General features: G+C 38.7%; 1 protein-coding gene across 1 annotated transcript in view; it reads right to left on the bottom strand.

Moving 5' to 3' along the window:
- Positions 1-93: 93 nt before the first annotated feature.
- lig3 (ligase III, DNA, ATP-dependent) overlaps positions 94-18,917 on the bottom strand; it is a 26,631-nt gene continuing 7,807 nt past the window's right edge. Inside the window, exons 6-21 of the mRNA XM_083890460.1 lie at positions 18,726-18,892; positions 16,492-16,569; positions 15,356-15,524; positions 11,251-11,406; positions 9,827-9,958; positions 9,646-9,725; positions 9,286-9,373; positions 9,105-9,182; positions 8,157-8,280; positions 6,730-6,872; positions 6,440-6,514; positions 5,235-5,381; positions 4,867-5,038; positions 4,506-4,588; positions 4,289-4,393; positions 94-1,198 (exon numbers count right to left, since the gene is read on the bottom strand). Of these exons, the coding sequence (XP_083746586.1) occupies positions 962-1,198; positions 4,289-4,393; positions 4,506-4,588; positions 4,867-5,038; positions 5,235-5,381; positions 6,440-6,514; positions 6,730-6,872; positions 8,157-8,280; positions 9,105-9,182; positions 9,286-9,373; positions 9,646-9,725; positions 9,827-9,958; positions 11,251-11,406; positions 15,356-15,524; positions 16,492-16,569; positions 18,726-18,892 (2,034 nt within the window). The 3' untranslated portion in view covers positions 94-961. The remainder of the gene's footprint in view (positions 1,199-4,288; positions 4,394-4,505; positions 4,589-4,866; positions 5,039-5,234; positions 5,382-6,439; positions 6,515-6,729; positions 6,873-8,156; positions 8,281-9,104; positions 9,183-9,285; positions 9,374-9,645; positions 9,726-9,826; positions 9,959-11,250; positions 11,407-15,355; positions 15,525-16,491; positions 16,570-18,725; positions 18,893-18,917) is intronic.

The raw sequence follows: 18,917 nt of genomic DNA, 5'->3' as shown, positions 1-18,917 counted from the left end.
TCGTCCAAACCTATAAAACACAACCTTACAAACGACAAACGGCTGCTTGTTTTCGTACAAATTCACCTGCTCAGGTCCAATGTGTGTGGTGGTGCAGCAGTGAAAAGGGTCCCCATTTTTAACAGAGTTTTTGCCGCACCATGGTCCTTTTTTCTTTGTCGACATAACTGACCAGAACGACAGGTGTGTTTTTTGTTTTTCACGTGATTCATCCTCACTTTCTTTTCTTCAAACTTAGGAAATGAATCGACTATATTGGTCTTCAACTTATTGGTTGGAGTTTGCTCCTTAAATGTGAATATTTCCTGGTTTCTTTGCTCCAGAGAATCATCATTGCATACTTATAGTAATATGTAGTATCCTGCAATTTTAATTTTAATTTTAATATCATATTCTTTATTTGCTTTGTGAGAAAATGTTGATTTGTGATGACGATGTTGTCAAAGTTTATAATATTTTCTTTATTACATGGAGCAAATAAACCACTAAATATTCACATTTAAGAAGCTGGAAAACCAGAAAACGATAATTTTATGAGTTGGTGACTAATCTATCGATTGTTGCAGCGCGACTGTCAATCATAGAAAAACCTTCAAGCTGCACTTTCCCTTTAACTGTGGAGCTGTGCTTATAAAAATAGACTAAACGTCATGTGTGAAATCACTTTTACTGAAAGTGTTTCAACAGCGTTGGATGACGTTCCTGATTAACGTTGTTTGTTCCTGTCATTAAAAAACCTCACAAAATGAGAAAGCTTGTCACTGTGGCAGTAAAAACATTATGCTCATCAGATTATTACGTGTTTTCACTCCTGCCATGATTTGTGAAGCAGCTTCTACCTCGATTTGGCAAAAACTCAATTTAAAAGTATAAATAAAAAGTTAAAAAGATGAACTCTAGGTTCAGTTAAACGCAGTGTTAAAAAAAGTGTTGTTTAGTTTCTCTTTATTGTTGTTGTTTATTAACAGGGCGGGACCATGCGTCTCTTGCGGATGCACTGCCAGATCCAGCTGGGCGTGACTCTCTGCGCCCTGCTGCTCTCCTCATGCTCCGCCTCCATGGTGTGTGTCGCCGAGGAGGCATCGTAGTCCGGCACCAGGTCGCCGTCGTACGCCACAAAGTATCGCCGCAGTTTGTCGAAGTCCTGCGTGGAGTCGGGCATGAAGAGTTTCACTCCGCTGAAGATGTCCAGGAGAGTCTGCCGTGGAGAAAAAGACGGTCAGGAAAAACATCAGCGACACAACACACACACAAGTGTTTTTATGGATTTAAAGTGGGAGTCATGAGATTAAAGTCAGTACATGTTTAAAAATGTAGGTTCCAATCATGTCAAATTCATTGACTTTACTCATTTTACCTTTCAAATCATGTCAAATTGTGTGACATTACATTAAGTGACGTTCCTTTAAAAAGAGTTTTCTTTTCTAGAGAAATGTTTCCTTTTCTAGAGACACGTTTCTTTCGCCAGTGAAAGTGACGTTTCTTTAGTTTCTTTAGTAAGAGCGATTCGAAACAGAAGAAACATCTCTTACTAAAGACACTAAAGAAATGCCACTTTCACTGGCGAAAGAAACGTCTCTTTCTCCAGAAAAGGAAACGTGTCTCTAGAAAAGAAACGGCTCCCTCTAAAGAAACGTCACTAACTCTGGTTAAAGAAACGTCAGTGACATTTCTTTAGTAAGAGACGTTTCTTTAGCCAGAGAAAGTGACGTTTCTTTAAAAAGAGGTTTCTTTTCTAGAGACACGTTTCCTTTTCTGGAGAAAGAGACCTTTCTTTCGCCAGTGAAAGTGACGTTTCTTTAGTTTCTTTAGTAAGAGCGATTCGAAACAGAAGAAACATCTCTTACTAAAGACACTAAAGAAATGCCACTTTCACTGGCGAAAGAAACGTCTCTTTCTCCAGAAAAGGAAACGTGTCTCTAGAAAAGAAACGGCTCCCTCTAAAGAAACGTCACTAACTCTGGTTAAAGAAACGTCAGTGACATTTCTTTAGTAAGAGACGTTTCTTTAGCCAGAGAAAGTGACGTTTCTTTAAAAAGAGGTTTCTTTTCTAGAGACACGTTTCCTTTTCTGGAGAAAGAGACCTTTCTTTCGCCAGTGAAAGTGACGTTTCTTTAGTTTCTTTAGTAAGAGCGATTCGAAACAGAAGAAACATCTCTTACTAAAGACACTAAAGAAATGCCACTTTCACTGGCGAAAGAAACGTCTCTTTCTCCAGAAAAGGAAACGTGTCTCTAGAAAAGAAACGGCTCCCTCTAAAGAAACGTCACTAACTCTGGTTAAAGAAACGTCAGTGACATTTCTTTAGTAAGAGACGTTTCTTTAGCCAGAGAAAGTGACGTTTCTTTAAAAAGAGGTTTCTTTTCTAGAGACACGTTTCCTTTTCTGGAGAAAGAGACCTTTCTTTCGCCAGTGAAAGTGACGTTTCTTTAGTTTCTTTAGTAAGAGCGATTCGAAACAGAAGAAACATCTCTTACTAAAGACACTAAAGAAATGCCACTTTCACTGGCGAAAGAAACGTCTCTTTCTCCAGAAAAGGAAACGTGTCTCTAGAAAAGAAACGGCTCCCTCTAAAGAAACGTCACTAACTCTGGTTAAAGAAACGTCAGTGACATTTCTTTAGTAAGAGACGTTTCTTTAGCCAGAGAAAGTGACGTTTCTTTAAAAAGAGGTTTCTTTTCTAGAGACACGTTTCCTTTTCTGGAGAAAGAGACCTTTCTTTCGCCAGTGAAAGTGACGTTTCTTTAGTTTCTTTAGTAAGAGCGATTCGAAACAGAAGAAACATCTCTTACTAAAGACACTAAAGAAATGCCACTTTCACTGGCGAAAGAAACGTCTCTTTCTCCAGAAAAGGAAACGTGTCTCTAGAAAAGAAACGGCTCCCTCTAAAGAAACGTCACTAACTCTGGTTAAAGAAACGTCAGTGACATTTCTTTAGTAAGAGACGTTTCTTTAGCCAGAGAAAGTGACGTTTCTTTAAAAAGAGGTTTCTTTTCTAGAGACACGTTTCCTTTTCTGGAGAAAGAGACGTTTCTTTCGCCAGTGAAAGTGACGTTTCTTTAGTTTCTTTAGTAAGAGACGTTTCGAAACAGAAGAAACATCTCTTACTAAAGACACGCCACTTTCTCTGGCGAAAGAAAGGTCTCTTACTAAAGGAAAGGAAACGTTTCTCTAGAAAAGAAACCTCTTTTCAAAGAAACGTCACTTTCACTGGCTAAAGAAACGTCTCTTTCTCCAGAAAAGGAAACGTGTCTCTAGAAAAGGAAACGTGTCTCTAGGAAAGGAAACGTTTCTCTAGAAAAGGAAACTCTTTTTAAAGAAACGTCACTTTCACTGGCGAAAGAAACGTCTCCTACTAAAGAAATGACACTGACGTTTCTTTAATCAGAGAAAGTGACGTTTCTTTAAAAAGAGTTTCCTTTTCTAGAGAAACAGGTCCTTTTCTAGAGACTGGTTTCCTTTTCTTTAGTAAGAGACCTTTCTTTCGCCAGAGAAAGTGGCGTTTCTTTAGTGTCTCTAGTAAGAGATGTTTCTTCTGTTTCGAAACGTCTCTTACTAAAGAAACTAAAGAAACGTCACTTTCACTGGCGAAAGAAACGTCTCTTTCTCCAGAAAAGGAAACGTGTCTCTAGAAAAGGAACAATTTCTCTAGAAAAGAAACAGCTCTCTCTAAAGAAATGTCACTTTCTCTATTTAAAGAAACCTGTCTTTCACCAGGAAAAGAAATGTCTCTTTCTGAAGAAACATCTCTTTTTCCAGTTAGTGTCTCTTTCAAAATGAAGAAACATCGTTCCAGAAAAAGAAACTTCTCTTTCTAGAGAAAGAGACATCTCTCTCTAAAGAAACAAATAAACATCTTTTGCAAAAGAAACTTCTTTCTCTAAAGAAATGTCATTTTCTCTGGTTAAAGAAACATCTTTCTAGAGAAAGAAGTTTCCCTTTTTTTAGAGGAAAAAGACGTTACTTTAACCAGAGAAAGTGACATTTCTTTAGAGAAAGATGTTTCTTTTGCAAGTTTAGAGAGAGAAGGGATGGTTCTTTACTTTCTCTAGAAAAATAAACTTCCTTCTTTTACAGAAAGATGTTCATTTACTTTCTCTAGAAAAAGAAACGTCTCTCTCTAAAGAAACCTCTCTTTCTCTAGAAAAGGAAACGTATTTCCCTCGAGAAAGAAACGTCTCTCTCCCTTAAGAAACATCACTTTCAAAAAAGAAACATCTCATATAAACGTATATGTATATAACTTTAGTTAAACTAAGTTTTAAGCTGCAGTTGAGTTAGCTCTCACCTTGTCGTTTCTCGGCTCCAGCAGTCGAGACTTTGCCGTTGTTGGAGCTGTCGGCGTCGTGGTCTTTGTTTGTCCGTTACTGTACACGTTCTCGCTCTTCTTCGCCTGGTGATAATCAAACATCATCAAAATCATGAGTTGATCACGATTTCACAAGGTTTTTAGCTCGGTTTCTCTCCGTTAGTGACGTGAAATCACAGCACCCTCACTCACTCACCTTCTTGGCAGCAGGTTGTTCGATGGCCGGAGAGCGAGGCTGCGACTTCACCGCTACCTTTGCTTTAGGTGTAACACTGTTACCTGGAAATTAAGAGAACGTCGTTATTATTCCACGTCTGTTGGAAACTGTGTGTGTGTTGTTTATATACATGTGTATGAAAAGTAGTGTTGGCTAAAGGCAAATAAAAATGTTATCACTGCAAAATGTTCTCAGTAGTAAAATCTTTGTTGTTGGTGTTTTGAGTTAATTTATTAAACGGAGCTTCTCAGCACTTCTGTCTTTGTGATGACAAAAGTCGAGCTATTTTTAATTGAATACTAAATTACGATGAGTCGTGTTTGCTGCTGCGTGAACTTGCCTGGTTTCTTGGGAGGAGCTTTTCCCCGGGCCGCCGAAGACGGCGGTGTTGGTGGTGGTGGTGAATTCCTGTCGCTGCTGTCGCCTCCTGACGAACCTTTGTCGTCGTTGGACGTTGACGGTCCCGCGGTCACTTTGAAGTCACAGTTCTCCTTAGAAATGCGGAAAAGCTCCTGCACGGGGAGAAGAAAATTTCACGTCAAATGTTGTATTTCTCAGTTTTCCACCAGAGATAAAAGTAACTGTCCTCAATGATTTCCTTTAATCAAATACTATATTTTAGCTGTAATTGATACAAAAGATAGTACTGTGAGGTGTGGAATAATGGAGAGTCTGATAAAACATGGATGTAAAAATAGAAAACCGTACTTTGAGCTGGTGCAGGTTGGTGGCGCTCTTCCAGTCCTTGTCGTCGCGGACTCTCGTCATGCGTGGGAAGCGGATGGAGATGCCGTCGGCCGTGTGCATCTCTGATTTGGAGAACTCGGCGCCGGTGATTTCCCACACGGGTGCTCGCTGCACAGGGAGAGGAATAAATGACGTTAGCGTTAATGGGACGACAGAAAAATCGCATTTGTTCAAATTTGGAAAAGAACCAAATTGATATTTATATTTTACCATTGGAGGTTTTTAGTCTCTGATTTTATTGGAACGACAAAATTTAAATTCATATCATTGCGATAAACGTTAAAAACCCTTAAGTAAAAGGAAATGGGCGGAGCCTCCTGTCCGAACTTTACCTTTATTTGGATCAAATACAAGTTAAAGTGGCTACTTTTCACATAAAAACATTGCTTATGTTACAAAAAAAACGACATAATGAGAACAACACATGAGATTTCTTCTGTTTTGGAGGTGGAGCTTCAGAATTTGCATTTGTTCAAATTTGGAAAAGAACCAAATTGATATTTTAAAGATTTAACTCAAATTAGGTTTTTTATTATTTAAATTCACAAAATCATTGCGAAAATAAATACTTTTTTGTCTTACGTAACCTTCAGTCCGAACTTTACCTTTGGTTCAAATACAAGGTAACGTAACTCATTTTTTACAAAAAAAGCATTGCTAAATAACAACAATAGTAAAAGAGTAAAAAGTAATAGTAAAAAAACAACAACACTAGATATCTGCTGTTTTGGAGGCGGAGCTTATTATTTTTGTTATGCTACAATTTCACAGTATGTTAAATAACCATAAAACTGATTTAAATTCTTAAAATGGCGCCAAACTGCTCTGGAATTACTTATCACAGACGAGATATATATTTTGAGGGAACATTTGTGGCAAAAAAAGCATTTTCCCTGTTCACGATTATTCAGATAAAATAAATTAACTTATTTTGAGAGCATTTAAAACGACATATGATAAAATCCACTTTTGTACAGGCTGTAAACTCCTCCTCCTCCTGCTGCAGCTCTGCTGTTCATCATCTTAATACGCCTGCAGTTTAATTTATCTGCAGTGGAACATCTGCAGAAGACGCTTTTAACTGATCACTTGTGATGTAGAAGTGACGTCTCCGCTTCACAGATATTCAGCTGCAGGCGACAATGTGCTGAGTCATGACGTCTCACCTGAGGATCGCGGATCAGGAAATCTGGATAATAGTTCTTGACCACTTTAAACCATCCTGGGATTTTGCTCGGGTCCTGCACACACACACACAGATGTAGAGAGGATTAATTTTCAGTTTTACGACACTATCTCGAGCCTGTGTGTGTGTGTGTGTGTGTGTGTGTGTGTGTGTGTGTGTGTGTGTGTGTGTGTGTGTGTGTGTGTGTGTGTGTGTGTGTGTGTGTGTGTGTGTGTGTGTGTGTGTGTGTGTGTGTGTGTGTGTGTGTGTGTGTGTGTGTGTGTGTGTGACCTTGCTGATTTTGATCATGTCCAGCTCCTTCTGGAGTCGAGCCAACATGGCGTCATCGTAGCCTCCGGAGCACTTGGTGACCGTGCACCACTTCTTGGAGTCTGGGTCGTAGCAGCCCATGAGGAAGCTAGACATGATGCCCCCTGGTGGCAAGAAGAAGAAGAAAATAAAGAGGACAACTTCAGTAAAGGAGGAACTACAGGACACATGGACTTGGCTTGAACTGATGCTGCGTTTACACGGACGCGGCGTGGAAATTTCGCGAGGCGAGATTAGATAGGTGAATTTCGTGTTTGCGTCGTTAGCACCGTTTACTGGAGTTACAAAATGCTAAACGTGGGGGAAATGCGTAGCTTTTAAAATTAAGTGGTTTTTTTAGCGCTTTTGTCTGAATATACGCAACAGTCGACCTTAAGGAGGCGGAATGGCGAGTCATGAGAATTCACATTCGATCATCATGGCAGGAAATGCCACTTTAGCATCTTATGGCTTCCTGTAATTCTTAGATTTTTGATTATTGATTGCATTTGTGCACAAAATCAGATATTTTGTGCATCCTGTGTGTTTGTAAAATGACACGTACAGCACTTTAAATTGCCTTTGACTTGTTTAAAACACACTTTTACAAACAGTTTTGAATAATTTGATTTACCGCAGACCTGTGTTCTGTTTTTTCATCTTTTATTCTGAATTCATTGTTTTGGATTCTACGTTTGTAAAAATCCACATTCAGTGTGAATAATAGACAGACATTAGGCAGAATTTATTTAGAAAATGCTGTTCCTACAATCTAAATTAAGTGATCCTTTTTTATTTTAAGTCATTATTTTTGTAGTATCTGCTACGACGACTGCATTTGTGCACAAAATCAGAAAGTTGAACACATTTTTATTAGATTTAAACAACCTGTAATTTTGTAAATCGCATGTTTTACTTGTTTAAAACACACTTTTACGAACAAATTGACCGATTGGAGCACATTCATAGGCGTTTGATGTTTCACCTGAAGTGTTTTCTGTCAGGTTTTTCATGTTTATAACCCTGTGTATTTTCCTCTTTTAACGTAACTCTAGTGAAGCTCCTTGTACGTTTTCCATTATTATGACCGTCATTGAGCGTCTGCAGAACTTTAAAGTCGTCTCTCGCTCCCACTGTTCGTATAATTCTAATATTGGAGGCGTATTTAACATCAGTTTTTCTCAAAGTTGAAACCTGTTTCCTAAAAGCGGTCCCAGCGGTCGTTAAAGGAATTAGCATTATTAAAAATTAACAGCAGCACTAAAACCTTCTTGATGAGCTCGTTTGGGGCCGAAGCTCCGAGCGCAGAAACAAAACCGTACGATAAAAGTGTCACAGAGAGTGAGACGGAGTGTCTGAGAGGACCGAAACGTCCCGCAGGCCAACAGCTGGACGTCTTTAAAACTCACCATTGGAGCCTTTCCCGTAGAAAGCTCCGAGCACCACCAGGTCGGCCGTGTCGGCCATGGCTCCCTCGTTCAGATAATCTTTCTTCACCTTCAGCCAGTGGCGTTTTCCTGGTTCGTAGTTTCCCTGAGACACAACATGGAGAAGGAGAACACCTTTAAAAGGACCACATTAGCTTCCAGCTGCGGCTAAATTACACTGGAACTAAAGTCAAGTGAAAACTTTTTTATGGTGTTCAAACTTTTCTGACCAATCACTTTTAAAGGGCCCATATTGTGCAAAATCAACTTTTTAATCATTTAATACTGATATTTGGGACTCAGTGGGCCATACCAGTCCCCAAAATGTGAAAAAACAAGACTCAGTCATGTTTTAGTGGTTCCACTTAGTGTAAGTATAGGCGATAAAACACGCAATGTTTAAACCTCCCTCGGAATGACGACATAGCAAGCATTTCACTGTGAATGTTGGCACCCCGTCAGGCAGAGTACTTCACAGCTCCACCGTTGCTTCTTCTTCTTGCCACCAGGGGGCATCATGTCTTAATAAAATAATTGCTAAATATTTTGGCCGTTTTCCTGAATAAGTGAGACTTTCTTTGATTTAAAAATAATATTTTAGCTGTTCTTTTCTCCTATAAAGAAAAAAATTCTGAACTAAGCCGATATAATTCCTAAAAATAAATGTTTTTCTGACTTTCGTTAAAACAAGAGAAGCTGTGATTTAATCCAGTTTCAATGCATTGTTAGAAATGTTTACTGACGTCAAACTTGACCTTTTCACAAGTAGCAGATTTGCCCCCTAGTGGTGATTCAATGTATTGTGACTTCCCGGTGATTTTCTTTCTTTATGGTCTACGTATTCCTTCATCTGTAAATATTCTTCGGGAGAAATTTCAAGCTAATTGTTAATTTGTGGTCATTTAACGTCTAACAGTCATCAAATCTTACCTTAACATCCTTTAGCACGAGGCCTTCAAGTCCTTCTCTGATGACGCGTGTGATCATTTCAGCCAAATCTCCCGCTCTCTGACACAAACACACACACACACAGGACAATTTAATCAATAATCAAACATGTTTATAGACATTAGAGCAGATAGAAGTGGACATTCAGAGACGTCGCGCTCACCGTGACGTGTTTCATCTCCGAGAACAGGATCCTGTTGGGCACTTCCACCATGTTGTCGTCCAGGAACTTCCTGCGTTCGCACAAAGGCCTGAAGGACGCCAGTGAGACACATTACATCTTTAGATAATTAAGTTTTAATAATACGTTTTCAGTGTAACTGAATCATTAGAATCGGTTCGTTAAAAAGATTTGTTCAGTACTTCCTGCATGTTAAATATTGAGTTTTTAGATGTTTCATTTGCTAAATGTTGGGCGATTAACGCACTGGATTTTTAAGTATTTTTAACTGATCTATCGCTAATGGAAAAGCCCAAAAATGACAGAACGGTGGATGTGTATGAAGTGTAAAAACAGCGTTACCTCTCCATGAGACTCACACCGTTGAAGAAGATGCAGTCGAAAACAAACAGGCACACTTTGGCGTCCTGAAACGCTGCTTTCTGAACCCGACAGGAGAGGAAATTAGAACCACAAAAAAAAACAATAAAAAGAATCATGCTGGTATATAAGACGGATTTAAATGTGGCTGTGGTGTCCTCACCTTGTGGACACCTAAGGTCCCAAAGGGCAGGGGTTTACTGGTGTTTGTGTCGATGAGCAGGACTTCAGCGTCCAGGATCATGCTGTGACCTCCAGGAAAAGCCTGAGGGATGTATTCTTTGAAATGAGCCACCTGTGGTTTTAAAAAACAACAGAGCAGGCGTTACAAAGATGGAGGAGGAGCTGAGACCGAGAGTTGGTGAAGGTGAAATGAGAGAAATATTTGTTTAACAGTGGCTTTGTTTATCGGAATAAAAGAGCGTTAACAGCAACTTTGGACTGTTTTAATTGGATTCTACCCTTTGCTGAATGTTAAGCTAACATTAGCATTAAATTGGCTAATTACAGAGGCCGAGGGCGAGTGTTTAGCCATGTGGAAGATGGTGAGAGGCTGAGGGCGAGTGTTTAGCCATGTGGAAGATGGTGAGAGGCGAGCAGAGCGCTTACATCTGACACAGCACAGCATTGTTGTTCCGTTTTATTTTGTATTTTTCATGCGTTTCCTTTAAAAGCAGTCTGTGGATTCTTGACTTGTCCTGATGCATTTTTTAAATATGTTTTTCTGGGTTTGATACAATTTGTGTGTACACTAAACGTACAGGTTTTTAACTTGAAGTCGACTGATATCGTGGATTTTTAATGACCCTTCATTATCAAGGGACAACAAACATCAGTATATATTATAATAATATCATTTTTGTGGCAATACAACGATACAAAGCAGAAAAATGAACGATTGGACTGATAAAAACGACCACAAGGTGGCAGCAGCTAAACACTTATGTGATTTTTCGGCTTCTTAAAGGTGAATATTTTCTGGATTCTTTGCTCCATTTAACAAAGAAATCGTTGAAAATCAATCGTTTTAGTTTGAGAACGTCATCATTTTTCGAGAAAATAATTGACACTTAATACTTTTTACACATGTTGATTTTAAAGGGTAACTAAACCACATGGGTAATAGCTTTAATTAAGACAATAATGGACAGATTGATCGATTATGAATATAATAATTTGGAGCTTTTAAACGGGATTGGATTGTAAGAAATCTAACAAATGAGCCAAAACAGTGAATTGCTCGACCTCTGGTTTAAACTGGATTAATTTTAAATGTCTGCTCAGAATCTGGAGAATGAAAATCAAACCTGCTTGTGAAAAGGTGACATGTAAACACTGTTTGGCTTCATTCCCCTTGTGCCTGTGGTTGATATAGAGCTAATTGAATGAATATGTTGCAGTATTTATCCACGCATGTTTATAACCGTCACACTCCTGCTGAGGAGGAACATCGGAATCCCACGCTCCGGTAACACCGTTAAACTGTTAATCCTCCAGGGAGAAAACCTGACTGTGTTTTAATCTGACACACATTTGAACTGTTTGTCTTTGTGTGTCACAGTGTGTGTGTGTGTGTGTGAGGCTGACTTTGTGTGGCAGCACTGGTTTGAGGCTGCGGCTGAAGTAGCTGAAGACGTCTCCGTTCTTGTGGACCTGCACGCGCTCGCCGTCGTACTTGATCTCCGAGTACATGCCGTTGGGACACTTCTTCATGGCGTACTCGATGGATTTACACGCCTCCGCCTGGAAAACAGAGACGACGACGGCGGTCGGTCACAAAAAGCAAGTAACCACATTTCATTAAGAAAATTCACTGGGGAAATGTCTTTTTCTTCACTGGAGATATGAAAATAAAAGTGTCTAGTTTCTGGTGACAGGTGACAACTATTTTCACCTTCCATTAATAGGTTAGTGTTGTTTTAAAACTTCTGGGTTCTTTTTAGCTTTTTAAATAAGAATATTCTCTGGTTTATTATGGAAGCAAATGTGTGCCATTATCCAAATTAATATGCATTAACTGAAATGCTTTTTCATTTTCAAAATGGAGCTGCATTTTGTGACTCATAAATAAAATTAATAATCTATTTCAAAATAAATATTTTTATTTTCAAATTCAAGACTGCTCATTCTGTGATTTAATTAAAATGATAAAGAAAATTACAATTAAGATTTAATTTTCAAAACATCCTCCAGCAAAAAGGTAACAAAATTCAATTTGAAATGTCAAATTTGAAAATTAAAATGCATTAACAGAAATGCTTTTTCATTTGACTCATAAATAAAATTATTAATCAATATTCCAAACTGCATTTTAATTTAAACTTCTAGACTGCTTATTCTGTGCCTTAATTAAAAGACAAAGCAAACGTTTTCATGTTCACCGCAAAAAGTGTCTCATAATTCAAAAGATTTCGCCATATGGAGCGGCGCAGGATAGTGACGTCACTGGCCACTCCCCTTCTTCTTCCAATCGTGCTGAGCATAGATATGTAAAGTATAAATGTCCTACGTTGGAGTGTCCAACGACTGTATTGGCCAGCAGCTGAGTAGATACTATGCGTGATATCGCCAGACTGCCGACTGAATGATTGACCAGAGTGCCGTCACATCTCACTAAGGAGTCTGGTGTGTTTAGGGACAGCACCGCTGACTGTGACCGGCTGCATAGACGCTGCAGCTGTGTGTGTTTGTGTCACACGGAGTCTGCGCTCCTGAGAACTCCGACAGAAGGATCGAACCAAACAATAATGCTGAACTGTAGATCAGTTAAAAGTACTTTAACAATCCTAAAAACGTGGGTTATTCTCCAACAATTACTAGGGAAATGTCTGACATGTCAATATTTAACTGAGAAGTCTGGTTCGCGATGTTCCTCCACTCCTTTGTGTGAGTATGTGTAGCAGAGCCTGAAGAAGGGGCGTGGCCAGTGACGTCACTATCCTGCGCCGCTCCGTATTGCGAACTCATTTGAATTATGAAACACTTTTTGCGGCGAACATGAAAACGAAAAAGCATTTGTCTGTTTGCTTTGTCTTTTAATTAAGGCACAGAATAAGCAGTCTAGAAGTTGAAAATTAAAATGCAGTTTGGAATATTGATTATTAATTTTATTTATGAGTCAAAAAATGCAGCTACATTTTGAAAATGAAAAAGCATTTCTGTTAATGCATTTTCAAATTTGACATTTCAAATTGAATTTTGTTACCTTTTTGCTGGAGGATGTTTTGAAAATTAAATCTTAAATGTCATTTTCTTTATCATTTTAATTAAGTCACAGAATGAGCAGTCTTGAATTTGAAGATGAAAATGCATTTTGAAATAGATTATTAATTTTATTTATGAGTCACAAAATGCAGCTCCGTTTTGAAAATGAAAAAGCATTTCAGTTAATGCATTTTAATTTGGAAAATGGCACAAATTTGCTTCTTACAATTTAAAAAATATTAATGCCTTTATTTATTCAGTTTATTTATTAGAATCCAGGTTTTGTTTGAGGAACAACGTAAAAATTGCGCAGCTCAAAATAAACAGACGTAAATTGGTTCAGTAGTCTTTGGGTCTCTGCAGTTGCACTGAATTTTTCCAAGTGTTGTATTAATGTACAGAATCAGACACAGAACGGCTTTTTTCATTCGTGTTTTTGTGTCGTTTGCTGAACATTTTTTTACTTTTGCTAAAACCTCATGATAACACGAAACGACAGAAATATTATTTTCCCGACATTTTTACCTGGACATTGCGTTAAAATCATTTTGTGTTCGACCTTGCTCTCTCTTTCTTGAATAAATCTACACTATTAAAGAACAAATTATGGCCTCATGTTGACGCCCACAGCTCTACGACGCATGGCGTTCCATCTACAGAGACTTGACGTAAACGCGCACAGAAATAACACAAAACTTCACATTCAGTGCGACGGCAGATAAAGACAGAAAAACGACACCATAATGTTCCTCGTCTTCTCCCCTGTCCACAGCACACATCAAAGCGCTAATGTAGTATTTTTTAATCCTCCACAGACTGAACTGAAGTTCCAGCTGTGAGCCGGACCGTGTCGCTCGTTTGTAAAACTCAAATGTGATAAAGCTGCAGTGGCTTTAAATTCACTCTCATGCTGCGTAATTAAAATTCTGCTGTGTCATGTGAAAGCTAATGCTTGGTGGGGAGGTGTTTGGTGTTTGGGAAAACATTTATTTATTTTTGCTGAAGTAGCACTTGCATTAATTTTGTGAATGAGGACTCAACATGAGTTTATCTGTGAGGTCCAGTCAAATTAAAAACTAATCTCCTCGACTGATCGACAGCATTTCCTTTGATCTACATCTCTTGTTGTTTTTATTTGCACAGAAGTGTAGCTGTAAAGGCATCAAAATAATTTTACATCACTAAATCTAAGCTATTAAAAGAACTAATTATCAGCCTTTTATCGGAAAATCTATTTCTAATTTACTCAGGTCTGACTCTCACTGATAACCCTCATGCAGTGTCGTAGCCCGAAGCCACAAAGGATGATTACAGTGTCGGCTCACTGCTGGATAATTGATGCACAATGATCCAACTATTACATCAGCTCACTCCTTGGAGGTCGTGCTGTGTGTGTGTGTGTGTGTGTGTGTGTGTGTGTGTGTGTGTGCGTGCGTGTGTGCGTGTGTGCGCGTGTGTGCGTGTGCGTGCGTGTGCGTGTGTGTGTGTGCGTGTGCGTGCGTGCGACTCAGTTACAACAGGCACAAGTGGATGCAGTAATCATAGACTGTATGTAAGAGAGAAGAAAAATTAATGTATTGTCTCTTCCAAAGGAACGTGAAGGCAATAAGGAAGAGTTTGGGGCCTGTATTCTCCTGAATGGCCATCAGGTGGAGCCTCCACTAGTTTGTATGTAAGTCAGCGAGAAAATTAGCCTCTTTTACATTTGATTTATGACTTCAGTTAACATTTCCCTCCCGATTTGTTTACGATGATCATGTCAACAGTTATTTTCACAGTTAATCAATTACTTGTCTGGTATTTAAAATGTCCAAAAACCAGGATTATTCCGTTTAAATGAATTCTTAGTTATATGGAGCAAAGAATTCAGGAAATATTCACATTAAACAGACTAAAATAGATCAGAAAGCTTGTTTTAATGATTAAAAAGACTCGTACAACAATTAATTTAGTTCTACTTTGCAACCTCAATTTTCTGCACTAAGGCACTTGGCTAATATTCCATCACTTTAGGGCTGAAACAATTACTCGATTAATCAATTTGTGCATGAATTGTCAGTTTTCTGATTTTTCAGATTATTAAATGTGAATATTTTCTCGTTTCTTTGCTCCGTTTAACAAATAAAAGTTAATAATTTTGGTTTGTGAACATTACAAGACATTTAAGAACATCGTCATTGCCAGGTTTGAAAAACAATAAATCAATATTTTGAAATTTTATGGACCAAACAAGTACTCAATCACTTGAGAAAATAATCGTTAGTTCCCGATATTCCATATAAATATTAAATATTTCTTTGCAAATTAAGGTCAAGCTGCAGCTTCTCGCACCTGAAAAATCAACGATCAATGTTACACAACTCCCTATAATAGTGTTTGTTTTGATGACACATTTATGATGCAAAAAGCATCTATAACTACCAAAAAAACAGACAGAAATAACTCATTAAAGCTTGATGGTGAGTGGTGGGGCCGGGTGTGGACTCACCAACATGGGCTGGACGGGGGTCATGAGCGACGCCTCCACAGTGAGGAGTTTCCTCTTTCCCGAACCGTTGGACGCCTCCTGCTGATTCCTCAAAACCCGCTCGATTACGTCGCCCAGGTTACGCGAGGCCTTGAAGGCGTCGTACGCGTTTGGATCCACGGCATCCAAACTGCAGCAATAACAGAGATTAGTAAAGATTGTAACAAATGCAGACGGAAAATAGCAGAAAAGGGACGGACTTTTCTGTCCCACGAGAACAGGAAGTGAAGGGGAGGGGCCGAGTGATAAATCAGTCACACCTGAGAGCTGAACAAAAGTAGCTTGAAGGAGTAAATATTGCTGTGAGAAGTGAGTTTGATTAAAGTCCTTTTGGTCAATTAACTGAAGACAAAGTAAACGGAAAGATAGTTCTGTGTGGAAACAAGACTGGAGAAGTGAGGTAACTCTTCCTGACTTTTAACCTCAAACTACAGCTCTGAATTCTTGTTGAATTTGATTTGATGACTGAGAAATGTTTTGAGTTAGCGTGTTGGTCCAATCATTCAATCATAGTCATGTTGGTGTGGCTATGTAGCATAGAAATTAATATTTGACGTTTTTTTTGAGAGGCTTCTGCATCACATGCGTTAGTCATCCAGCATTTCACAATCCAGCATATGAGAGCTAGTGAAAGCTAGTTAGAGAGCTAAGAGGAGCGGCTAATGAGATGCTTTCAATGACCCCGGTAAATTTCATCACCACTGAGCATGTTGTCTGGTCAGGAAGGGGCGGTCAAGTAACCTTTTGGGGGAAAAAGCAGCTGTTCATCAGGGGTGGGGACGATCGGCGCTTAAATTTGATTACATTTAATTAAAAAAACACTCACATTTATTTGCAATAACCATATTTGTGACAATATTTCACAATAAAAGCCTCTGTGTTGATATGAAACAATACGATAAAAACATTAAAATAAATCTATTAATATGCATAAGGAGCATCTATTCATCAGCGTTTTTTTGGATTGCAGTGTATTTTTAAATTTTCTCTTGATGATATTAAATTCCGTGATTTTGACTAATATCGGACGGCTCCAGAAAGTGCGTATTGTATCGGCTTTTCCCTAAAATAATCTTTAAAAACATAAAGACACTTACACATGTTTTGCTCCAGAGTTCATCTTCAAGTCGTGTTTGATAAGTCGAATGATGCATTTCAGGTCGTTGCTGGTGCATCTGCAATGAAAAGAGAATAAACGTTATCACTGTGGAATAATAATTATTTAAAAAGAAAAGCATTTTATGAAGCTGAAATATGAACATTTACGACCTGAAAAGGTTAAAACAACAACATTAAGACAAGTGACAAATGTATTAGTTTAATTTCTGGCTTGAGTTTGACAGAAAATGTAAAAAAATCAGAAAATAAACCGCTTCCGTCACAAACTTCAAAACACAACCACACATTTTGTTATAAATGGTATAACGCTGCCATGCGTGTGTGTGTGAGAGAGAAAGAAACAGAAAGATTTGCCTCAGGCAGGAAATCTAAAAAAATCTGTGGAAAAACTGCAAAACCCCTACAATAACAAACCAGCACAAGCAAATATAACAATTTTAACGTTTTCAAATAAATCAAATATTTAATGTTTAAAAATAAAGAATAATTGTCGGTGAAAATACAGCACCTTTAATCAAGATAATTACAGTAAATATTCCCTTTATGAACACCTGGGGTCTATCTCATCTTAAAAAAAGTAACAATATGTGTATTTTTCCAATTAAATCCCAATTATTGTGGTTATAACAATCAATAAAGGGAACCCCTGTCGTCCCATGTCTCTTCTAACAGCCACATCTCCTCCATGTTTACGTGTCTTAAATGCGTTATTCTTTTATTATTTCAGGGCTTTGTTGCACGTTTCCCTTCGACCTTCCCTCCAGTCTCAGTAAATCATCCAAGTCCATATTGTCCTGTCAACAAGACGATTGTTAAACTTTGAAAACCCACAGTCTGTTTGTTTACTCCCTGGTTCTCACAGGGCTCCAGGCTCCCTCCCTCTTTCTCTTTAGAGCTTTGTGCCTCTTCCATCTCCCTCCCTTATTTCTTCCCCCTCCTGCAGGTATTTCTGCCTTTGCCAATGTTCCTGCTTTAACACCTGCTGCTACATTTATTATTATTACCACTATTACCACGAAAGCAATGGTTCACGATGTTTGAAGTGGGCTTGTACAAGGTTGCGAGTCCACTGTGCCAAATAGCAGCAGAGAGCAGGTGGACGAGAGCCAAGTGAGCACATTTTTGACATTCAAAGCACATTTTTTCAGGCGTAAACCAGTGTATCTCGTTGTCGTTTGTCGATCCAGGTGCAACTCTTCGCAGTTTAGTAGGTTTTCTCATCTTTAAACAAAAGGCCGACCCCAAAAAACCCACTCCTACTTAAATGTACAATATCTTATTTAGCGGACGTTTGCTTTGCTCACTCTCCCACACCAAAGTCCATAGAGAAACCTAGCGATTTTACGCCCACAGAACACTGGAGTCGTTGACCCTCCGCTGCCTCCATCAGCACTTTCAGCATGTCTTTATTTTGTTATTTTAGAGCTTGAAATGTTTGGATGGGGATTTATGAAAGGAAGAAAGTGTAGAACCAGCAGCTCTCTTGTCCTGTGAGTTTAAATTGTCATTTTTTTCAAAGGGCTATGGTGTAGGGCATAAATAAACTTCCTACTACTTTTAGCTTCCTATTAGAAAATATTGAGATAAAGATAGTGTACAACTATCCCTTTTTATTATTATTAAAACATTCTTAAACTTTAAGATGCATTTTATCCTTATATTTTAACGTAATCCTTCTTTTTGTTACACTTCGAACACTTTTAATCTCTTTTAAACATTAGTTTTGATTATAAATTTTAACTTTTCATTGATTTCTCACATTTCTATTGTTCTGTTATCACTCCATAAATAAAAGTGGTTCATGCACAAATCTCCATTTCTCTCTCCGCCCAGCCGGTTGGAGGGAAAATGGCCGCCCACCCAGAGGTCACGAGGTCTCTGCCTCTTTAAAGGAAGTGTTTTCTTCCTCCTCCGCCGCAGCAAAGTGATTGCTCATTGCCGCCGTCTCCATAAATAATCCCACAAAGCGTACGGCATGGACCCGCTCTATATGAAAAGTGCCCCAGAGATAACTTCTGTTATGATTTGGAGCTATATAAATAAAATTGACTCGACTTGATTTGTCACTTTTGGATGCATTAAAGCGAGAGTCATAAACTGTTTTAATAGATCAGGTCTTGCGCTGCTTGTTCTTTTAATGAATTACCTTATCTGTGCTGCTTTACTGCCCCGGCGCCTAATTAATAACGACGTGATAATGTACTGTACTTACTTTTTGGCGATGGCCTCCAGCTCGGTCTGCTGCTCGTCCTCCTTGGTCAGCTGGGCGAGGCGGGTCAGGGATGCGTCCACTTCCTGGATGGTCAGCAGACTCTTGGCAGCCGGAGGGAAAGATTTAGTCTCGTCGAAGAACATCCTCACCGTCTCGGATACGTCGCCCTTTAAAACAAAGACGGCAGTTTTG

The sequence above is a fragment of the Microchirus variegatus genome (genome assembly GCF_963457635.1).
Source record: "Microchirus variegatus genome assembly, chromosome: 5".
NCBI lineage: Eukaryota > Metazoa > Chordata > Actinopteri > Pleuronectiformes > Soleidae > Microchirus > Microchirus variegatus.
Note: the sequence above shows the minus strand (reverse complement) of the source record. Positions and strands in the feature narration are given on the sequence as shown.